This window comes from Alexandromys fortis, unplaced genomic scaffold (assembly GCF_014885135.2).
Source record: "Alexandromys fortis isolate MF-2015 unplaced genomic scaffold, M_Fortis_MF-2015_v1.1 scaffold_1, whole genome shotgun sequence".
NCBI classification, from domain to species: Eukaryota; Metazoa; Chordata; class Mammalia; order Rodentia; family Cricetidae; genus Alexandromys; species Alexandromys fortis.
Window position 1 is genome coordinate 25,160,040 of NW_026067927.1, and position 9,837 is coordinate 25,169,876.

The 9,837-nt window shown below is 56.3% G+C and overlaps 1 protein-coding gene across 1 annotated transcript; it reads left to right on the forward strand.

Moving 5' to 3' along the window:
* The first annotated feature begins 380 nt into the window (after positions 1-380).
* On the forward strand, positions 381-9,220 carry Osgin1 (oxidative stress induced growth inhibitor 1). The gene is made up of 6 exons (XM_050144167.1): positions 381-539; positions 4,725-4,829; positions 5,656-5,792; positions 6,115-6,306; positions 6,443-6,534; positions 7,903-9,220. Exons 2-6 carry the CDS (start codon positions 4,763-4,765, stop codon positions 8,849-8,851), a joined length of 1,437 nt encoding a protein of 478 aa, XP_050000124.1. The 5' UTR covers positions 381-539; positions 4,725-4,762; the 3' UTR covers positions 8,852-9,220.
* The last annotated feature ends 617 nt before the right edge of the window (positions 9,221-9,837 follow it).

Consider the following 9,837-nt stretch of genomic DNA (forward strand, 5'->3'; position numbering starts at 1 on the left):
TGATGCCTGAGGGTTTTTTCTGCACCCCCCACCACACACACACACACACACACACACACACACACAAACACACAAAAGCTGGGGTGGAAGCCAGCTGGAGGAGCTGCCTTCTGTACTCCAGGGGCCAACAGGCCAGGCATTTCAATCGCACATGGCAAAGTAGTCCCTCCCATAGGGAAGAGACCAAGTGATCTCTTTCAAGGATCACTAGTTCCTCCTTTAGGCGGAGCCCAGGACCGGGAGTGGGGTGGAGGGGGCTGACCAGCAGGGTCCCTTTAAGGCTGGCCAGGGGCAAGTTCATTCACCCAGGGGCCCCTGCTGACTCATGCTTATGAAAGTGATTTTCCTGGCCCCGCCTCTGCCTCCGCCTCCTCCCAGCCCCGTAGTGAAATACCCCTGCTAGCCTTGGGCCTCTCGCAGCCTCTGGGATCCCCAGGGCTAATGGGCATCCTGCTCCCGCAGCTGGGCACCGTGACCAAGTTCCTCTGAGTGTCCTGCCAACCTAGGCTCACCAGGTCCCTCCAGCTACTGCCCATCAGGTGAGTGAGTGGCCCGGGCAAGGCTGCGAGTGGGAAGTGATAGCCGTGAGGCAGAGGCAGCTAGACTGGAGCTGGGCAGTAAGTAGTCTGGTCCCTGAGCAGGACTCTGGGAGTCCTCCCTGCTCCTCCCAGCCATGGCCATGGCCAGGTCCCTTGGCCCCTCTCCCCAACAGCCCCAAGTCCAACGGCCTCATCCAGCCCACGGAATAGCTGTTCTGGCAGGAAGAAGAGTGATTAGCCTTGCTCCTTGACCACCGTGTCTACAGCCTAATGAGGTGCTATGTCCTGTGTACCAGGCACAGATGGGCACAGCCAAGGGTTCCCGGGCACTCAGCTTATGGAAGGTGCCAGGAGAAAGTAGTGGGCCCGGGAAGTGGGGCATCAGGAATCTTGGGCTCAGATGGGGCGGGCACTTGGAATAAGTGTTCATTGTGACTAAGGCCAGGTAATCCTTGGCTGCCTGCACACTTCCTCACGCCCCAGGGCTTTGTGTCATTGGCTGCTGTCACTGTTACTTGTTGCTTTGTTTGGGAACAGAGAGGAAGGGGACCAAACTAGGCTGCGAGACCCAGACAAGATGCCTCCCTCCACCCCACCTCAGTTTCTTTCTCTGTGTAGGATAAGAAACCTCAGCTCTTGGGTGTCTTAGAGGCCAGTGGCACATGACCCCAACCCTCCCCAGTGTGACAATTTCATAACCTCAGAAATATTTACAGTGTGACAACCAGGACAGTTACCACCACTTCTGAAAAATTCTACTTTTCATTTTTATGTGCATGAACTCATACCTGTGGGGTCAGAGGTCGATGCCCTGCTACTTCCTCAATCACTGTCCTTTTTTTTTTTTCCTTTTATTTTTTATTTATTTATTTATCTTGGTTTGTTTTCAAGACAGGGTTTCTCTGTGTCGCCCTGGCTGTCCTGGAACTTGCAGTGTAGACCAGGCTGGCCCTGGTTAGAACTTAAATGGGAAACCACCTTATTTTTTTATTCTTTTTAAAAAAAAAAAAAAAAGAGAGAGAGAGAGAGAGAGAGAGAGAGAGAGAGAGAAAGCATATGTAGAGGTCAGACAACAACCCTCAGAGGTCAGGAGTCAGTTTTCTCTTTCCATCTTTATGTGGGTCCTAGGGATCAAATCAGGTCACCACCCTGATGCAACAAGTTACCTGTTGAGCCATTTCCCTGGCTCTCCTGGACTGAACCTGGAGCACATTGATTCGACCAGCTGGCCAGTGTTCTCCAGGGCGCCTCCCTCCAGATCTGGGATTATAGGCACCTGCTTTTTACAGGCGTATGAGGAATCAGAACTCAGGTCTTCCTGGTGTGGGGCAAGCGCTGTACCCGCTGAGCCATCACCCTGGCCCCTCAAACCGGCAACTTAAGAGTGTTAACTTTTCTGCCAGCATTGCCCAGCCAGAGGGGCTCAGACAGATTCCATCATATTAAAAGCGGGTTATTCTAAACTGGGGGGGGGCTCACTCCTGTAGTCTGAGCACGTGGGGGTGCAGACAGGAGGATCAAGGGTTCAAGGCCATCAAAACCAGGCGTCTTTTTCCAGTTCTACAAACTAAAGCCTGTGGGTGGAGCTGAAACAGGGAGAAGCTATTTGGCTTTACAGATCTGTAGCTGGTGTTTGTGGGTGGTTGTGAGGGTGAGCGCCTTAGAGGATGTGACCTCCGGGGTCCAGGCCCACTGGTGACCTCATGTGTATGGCATCCCATTGCTCCAGGTGAAGCATCTGCCAGCTGTGCTGGAAAGGGGCCTGGTCTTGGGGTGCAAAGTCCTCCAGTGTATTAGCCCATCCTACTTCCTGTGGAGCAACTTGGGCATCCCTTGGATCTGGCCTGTGTGGAAAGTGCCTCCTGCTGGCACCTATGAGGGGCTGTATGCTGGAGTATTGCAGTGAAGGAAGGAGTGGGCACCTTGGTTCTCTGGGGATAGTTGGCATGCTCTTTTCAGGGGTGTTGGGATGTCTGGTAGGGTTCTGCCCACAGGGATCCAAATTTAGTTCTGTTATCTGCTTGCTCTGAAACTTTGGGAGCATGGCTTCCCCCTGGAGCCTCAGTCTCCACATCTGAGAAGTGGGTTGTCATGAGGACTAAAGGAGCCGATGCATAGGAAACACCCCACCAGGATGTTACCCTCTGTTGTTGCTGCTGCTCCTGGGGAGACTGAACACGGGAGGGGGAACCCCAGTCCCTTTGTTGTACTCTGAGTGCACTGGGGAGGGGACTGCCCTCCAGGAGCTGTAGCCTGAGTCCCCAAGGCTCTAAGCACCTGTAGTCAGTGAGAAACTGACTCTATGGCAGGCCACTGGGGCCAGAATCTGCAGCAGAGCAAAGGGAACAGCCACACTCTCCAGGAACCTCCGGCCTCCTCTACCTGCAGGAGCATAGACGGGGTTCTAGAGTGGGGTGGCCCCACTCAAGTCCAGTTCAGCTGACAGAAGGGGGGACAGGCTCCTGGCAGCAAGATCTCTAGGCCCAGCCTCTCTGTTGGTAAATTGGTAGCTACAGAAAGAGCACTTTTAACACCCGGATAAATATTATAAGCATAAACTCGTGTGTGTAGAGGGTTTGAACCTCAAGTGCCAACAGCTCTACAGAAGTCTGGCAAGCCAGGAGGTGGTGGCGGCACACGCCTTTAATCCCAGCACTCGGGAGACAGAGGCAGGTGGATCTCTGTGAGTTTGAGGCCAGCCTGGTCTACAGAGCTAGTGCCATGACAGGCCCCAATGCTACAGAGAAACCCTGTCTCGAAAAAACAAACAAACAAAAAACGAGAAGTCTGGCAGTGCCCTGGCGTTGGCTGCTGCGGTTATGCCATCGGTCATGCTAGGCCAGTATTCTCTTAGGCCCTGCATGGGGAAGGCCTTGTGGTCTCCGGTATCAGCAGGAAGTCACCTGCACTCTCATGGAGGAGGAGGGCCGCAAAGGGGCTGGGGACATAGGGCCCATCTTTACAGGTCAGGGAAGCTGTCCCAAGCCTGAGCACAACTGAGGTCAGAAAGATGGTTCGCTCACCTATGAGCCCACAGGGAGGTGCAGGGTCATGCCCCACTAGTGGGCTGCTCCTCACAGTCACCTGCAGAGGAGCACTGAATGCCAACACAAGGTACTGTGAGGTCAGTTGTCCCGTCGGACTGGTTGGACCTGCCTGGTGGGGGGTGCTGGTCTTTGTGTCCCGGCACACAAGTCTCAGCTGTGTTCGGAAAGGTGCGTCGTTAGCCGGCCACTTTCCAAACTAGAGAGTCCATATACAACCCCCAGATTTCCACCTCCTCCGGAAGAGTTCTGGGGATATGACTTCAGGCCAGTGTGCTGCCCCCAGGTGAATCTGCAGCTCTTGGGGACCCGCACGATGGCCCAGAGTCTTAATCATCAGTTAGCCTCGCTTAATCAGTTAACCAGTAGCTTCCGCCCAAGGTCAGTGTGGGAGGGACAGGTCACTGGAAGAGCGCGTCACCCCTGCTCCTCCATCGCGGTCCAACGTTGTTTGTGGTCCCCTCGTTAAGAACTCAGGGCTGACTCCTGGGGGAGGCTGCCCGGCTCCTGCTGCCAGCCTGGGAACGCTGCTCCGGCGCTTTGAGCCATTAGGCATTGTGGCCAGCAGAGGGCGCATGAACTCCAGACCCCCAGGCTTGCTGGCATTTTCCCAAATTCAGTTGTCAAGAGTCTCCCCAAGTCCAAAGTCCAGTCCCACCCTGAGCAGGAAGTCAGGCAGGGCCTTCCCGGCAGTAAATCCACCCAAGCAGGTGTTCCAGAATATTCTGCTTTCACAGCCTCTTGAGGCTCAGGTCTGGAGCCGGTGTCAGCAGTAAGGAAGCTACTGTTGTAGGCCAGTGGGGCAGTGGCATTGCACCTACCAAAGAAGTCATCTTGTCTTGTTCTCCCCGACCCCCACTTACTGGGCAAAGGTCCCCTCCCTGAGATGAAGTGGGGGAGATGGATAGCATAAGGCTCAGTAGAGATCATGGCCCCTGGTACCCATGTGGCTGGACGTTGGATGCAGAGAGGAAGGAGGATGAGGATGCGGGAGGAGAGGAAGAAGAGATGAGGCACATTGTGGCTGCCGCCTGGGGTCCTGCACTCCACGCTGAGCTGAGTGAGCTCAGAATGGAGCTGAGAATGGGCTGTGTGTCCCCCAGCCTGACCACACAGGGTTCTCTTTACTCTGCCCCCCCAGGTCAGCTGCCAGCCTCAAGCTGAACTCCAACCCCAGCTATGAGCTCCTGGAGGCGTGACTCCCTCAGGGACAGCAGCTCGGAGCCCCTGCCAGTGGTCATCATCGGTAAGTGTCACACTGATGCTCTGGGGACCCCGGGGTGGCTGGCCTCTAGGTGACTGTCTTCAGATGAAGCTGGTATGTTTACCAGCACAGTGGGCCAGCACTGTTTGTGTAAAACATTGTACCATGACCCCGGGTCCACAACTGTGCTGGATGCCCACAAAGATGGGGCCCATGGTTCTTGTTCTCAGTTCTGCAAAACTGAGAAAGAGAATGTTAGCATCAGGTGGACCCACATGAACGGACATTTTCAAAATGAAAAACAGACAGAGGGCACTAGGACCAAGGGAGAGATAAGACTGGCAGAGGAAGCTCTGGGCCAGTTAGCAGGAACTTCAGTCCTCTCAGACTCAGCATAGCCATCACCCCACACACAGGACCTGAAGCATTCCGTTCCACTGATGGACTGTCACCTACCTCCAAGTCTCAGCCCTCCTGGCTTAGACTAACACCCCTGCCTCAGAGACACACCCCCATCCTCCTTTTAGTTTTACTTTGGGGCTCACTTTGTTGCCCAGGCTCCCGAGTTTCAGGCTTGTGCAGCTATAGGGTCTGTCATCTCTGAGTGTGAAACCCTGATTAGCCTTGTGTGAACATAGGCCACTTAACTTCTATGCCCGCTTCCTCCCTGATAACACTGCGGAAGTGCGCTTAGAAACCTTTCATACAGGCAGCCTTCGGCCACTGTTCAGAGTTTATTTCTTGAGCAACATTACACATGGCGTCCGACACAGAGTAAGGGCCTGGTGAATGTTTCATGGATTGAAGGAGTAGCCATCCAGGCTGAGTCCCCCCTGACCCCCGTTCCCCCCCCCCCTCATCTCTGCAGGCAATGGTCCCTCGGGTATCTGCCTGTCCTACCTGCTCTCTGGCCACATCCCCTACGTGAAGCCAGGTGCCGTCCACCCGAATCCCCTGCTGCAGAGGAAGCTGACTGAGGCTCCAGGGGTCTCCATCCTGGACCAGGTGAGTCTGACACGTGAGCGTGGGAGGGGTATTCTAGGGAAAAGCCAGGGTTCCCGGGAAGGCCAAGCACAGAACAGAGGAGCCCACCACATCAACCATAAAACAGGAACAGAGCAGCTGGGCTCTCTCCCGAGACCACATGCCATGTCAGCTGTCTTGTCTATGCATCAGACCCATGGTCCCCAATAAGGGACTCCCTCTAAGAACACTCACTGCCTAGGGCTCCCAGAGGGACCACAGTGACAGTCACCAGTTTCTCTCAGCCTCAGAGTGGGACTCTGCTATCCTCTGGGGGTCCCCCTGACCTGTGCCCCATCTTCAGGATCTGGATTATCTTTCCGAAGGCCTTGAAGGCCGAAGCCAGAGCCCTGTGGCCCTGCTCTTTGATGCCCTCCTGCGCCCCGACACAGACATTGGAGGCAGCATGGACTCTGTGCTCTCCTGGAAGCAGCAGAAGGAACGGGCTATTCCCCACCTCGTCCTGGGGCGGAACCTCCCTGGGGGCGCCTGGCATGTGAGTGTCATCTTGGAACCACCCATTCTCCCTTATACCTCCTTTTCTTCCCCTGTCAGCTCTCCTGCCAGCTGTCCCAACCCTGGGGAGGGTCACTATCTGTCAGGGCTGGGCCTGAGAACTCCTTTCTCTGTAGTCCATTGAAGGTTCCATGGTGACCTTGAGCCAGGGCCAGTGGATGAGTCTCCCAGACCTACAGGTCAAGGACTGGATGCGGAAGAAATGCAGGTAAGGGGTCCCCCAGAGTCTGGGCTGGCAGAGGAGACTCCCCTACAGACAGATACAAGTGGTCTCTCTAATTCTGGCTCCGGTGGACTCTGTCCCTACAGATGAGGAGGGATGTCAGGTTTGCATAGGAACAGGAACATATGCTTCACCTGCCTTGTGCACAACACCTCTCAGAAGTCTCTTATGGTGAAGCGACAGCTTGTAGCCCCCCTTTTCATGGCTCTGTAATATTCCTAAAGGGGCCCTGTCCCTGGTTCAGCAAATACCGTACCCCAGTGATCCACTGCCAGCCACCAGCCTCTCTCCCTCTCCCGTGTGCCATTGTGAGAAGCACTCCTGCAGAAAGCCCATTAGGACAGTTCTCAGTTTTCACAAAACAAAAGCGAAAACAGGAGGGAGAATGACAGACAAATTCTACAGCTCCTGGGTAGCCTGGGGGGCATCCTGACCTCTGAGTCACCCTTAGTACACCACGTGTCCCTGCACTGGGTAACTGCAGCCATGGAAGCATGCAGCAGGGAGGTCTGTGGTTATGCCAAGCCCCCCCCCCCCCCAGTGTCACAGACCCTGCAGCCACTGTCCCTGGAAAGGCAAGACAGAATAAAAATGGCAGCAGAAATAAAGCAGCCCCCCAAAACCCAGGCCTTTCCTGTGTGGCCCGGGACCTGCTAAGGGCTTCAGTGGGATATTTTAAAGTTCACACTTCAGAATGGGATTCACGGGGTTGAGGGGTAGGGATTTAGCTCAGTGGTAGAGCACTTGCCTAGCAAGCCCAAGGCCCCAGGTTCAGGCCTCAGCTGGGGGTAGAGGGAGCTCACCTAGAAAGGGGTACGAAAACCTTGAGTACCACTGAAGAGTGCCTTGCCCGTGGTACTCAAGGCCGGGTTCAGAGGCCACTGCCCACTGTCCCTCTGCTCTCCTCTCACCCCCTCTTCCCCTCCTCCAGTACAGCCCTGCTCTCGACTCTAGCTGCATAGACCCTTGACCTCATTCCGAACTTTATGATATCTAAGATGTTAGATCTTACTATATTTTGAGTTTTTGAGGCAAGGTCTTGCCTTGAAAGGCTGGCCTTAAACTGGTGATCCTCCTGCCTCAGCCTCCAGAGTGCTGGTAATGGCTTCACTGCTGGCCAGCCCGGACATATTACTCCCTTGTTTAAGTTCCAGTCTAGGCACTTGGTTTTCACCCAACCTTGTAGAATCCCCCACGGTCTGAAACACTCACCACCCTGCCTCCCAAGTAGGGGAACTAAGGGACAGGGAGAGACAGAGAAGCCTGACTGCAGCTGGGAATGCTGTCACCACGGACGTTGCCTGCCTCCATGCCCGTCTCTGACACCAGCTCCCACATCTGCTTCCTCTTCAGGGGTCTCCGCAACAGCAGAGCCACAGCCGGCGACATCGCCCACTACTACAGGGACTATGTGACCAAGAAGGGTCTAAGTCACAACTTTGTGTCTGGCGCCGTAGTCACGGCTGTGGAGCAAGCAAAGTCTGACCATGGCAGCCCCGAGGCCCAAGCACCCAGCCCCCTCTTCCAAGTGAAAGGTTACGTGACTGCCAAGGACCACAGCCGCCAGTCCTTTTCACTGTGGGCCCGTAACGTGGTCCTGGCCACGGGCACCTTTGACAGCCCAGCCTGGCTAGGCATCCCAGGAGAGACCCTGCCCTTTGTCCACCATGAGCTGGCAGCCCTGGAGGCAGCCCTGCGGGCAGGCACTGTGAACCCAAACTCAGACCCGGTGCTGATCGTGGGCGCTGGGCTGTCTGCAGCCGACGCTGTCCTCTTTGCTCGCCACTACAACATCCAGGTGATCCATGCCTTCCGCCGGTCTGTCCATGACCCTGGCCTGGTCTTCAACCAGCTGCCCAAGATGCTGTACCCTGAGTACCACAAGGTACACCAGATGATGCGCGATCAATCCATCTTGTCACCCAGCCCCTACCAGGGCTACCGCAGCCTCCCTGAGCACCGACCGCTGCTCTTCAAGGAGGACCACCAGGCAGTGTTCCAGGACCCACAAGGGGGCCAGCAGCTCTTCGGAGTCTCCATGGTGCTGGTCCTCATTGGCTCCCACCCCAACCTCTCCTACCTCCCCAGGGCAGGTGCTGACTTGGCCATAGACCCAGATCAGCCACTGAGCCCCAAGAGGAACCCCATTGATGTGGATCCCTTCACCTATGAGAGCGCTAACCAGGAGGGCCTGTATGCCCTGGGGCCACTGGCTGGAGACAACTTCGTGAGGTTCGTCCAGGGTGGGGCCTTGGCTGCTGCCAGCTCGCTGCTGAGGAAGGAGACCAGGAAACCACCTTAACATCAGCCAGACGCCCTGACACCAGGCCCGGGAGAGGGGAGAGGAGGGGCTCACCATAGCCCAGTGGGACATGAGCCCATCTAAAGATTTCCCATTTGGGGACCAGTCTCCCCAGCAGGAGATGAAGACTTGAGCCCTGTGGATGGACTGTCTGACCCAGAGGCATGGGGAACACAGGTTACCCCATCCTCCGGCTAGTCAAGGCCCAAGGTGAGAGCAGTAGCTATAGGCAGAGAAGCCTGGGTCTGGGCCCCCTTGAAGCCGTCAGTGTGTGCTGAAATCACGGGGCCAGCTGAGTGGCCAACTAGCAGGACCAGGCCTAACCTTTCAGAATCAGGTTCATAATAAAACCAACAGCGAGTGCCTCCACTGTGCCTGAGAAGTCTGTGCTTGGGGAGTGGCTTGGCAAACAGACCCTGCACTGAGCCCTTGGGTAAGGCCTACAGCTCCAGGAGAACAAGGGATGGGGCCCCAGAGTGGAGCAGTCCTGGGCTTGGTGCTAGAGACTCTGGGCAGGGAATGAGGCTTCCAGAAGCTTGCCGCAGCCCTGTCCACCAGGGAATCCCCTGGTCTGTTCGTCAGTCTCCCAGTCTCACCTCCCTGTTACCTGCCGCAGGGCCTTTGCGCAGGCTGGTGTCCAGCCCTGGGCCTCCTATTCAGGTCTCTTGAGTCTGAATCACTTGAACAATTCTCCACATCTTTCTCTGCTTTCAGGGCAACTGGCATCCGCGGGTGGAGGAGGGGAGGGGAAGGGATGCAGGGAGGACCGGCCGGCAGAGGGCGCTCAGGGCTCGCCGGACACCAGCACCACGGGGGAGGGGACGGGGGTCAGCGGGACCCTGGTGGGGACCGGGGCACAATCCTGGGGGCCCCCACCCTCCTCCACGCCCGTCTGCATCCCCGTGTGCACGAAGCCATCCCCCTCTGCAACCGTGCCAGGGTCCGACCGCCGGACCCCGCGCCCCCGCGGGCAGTCCCCTGCCTCC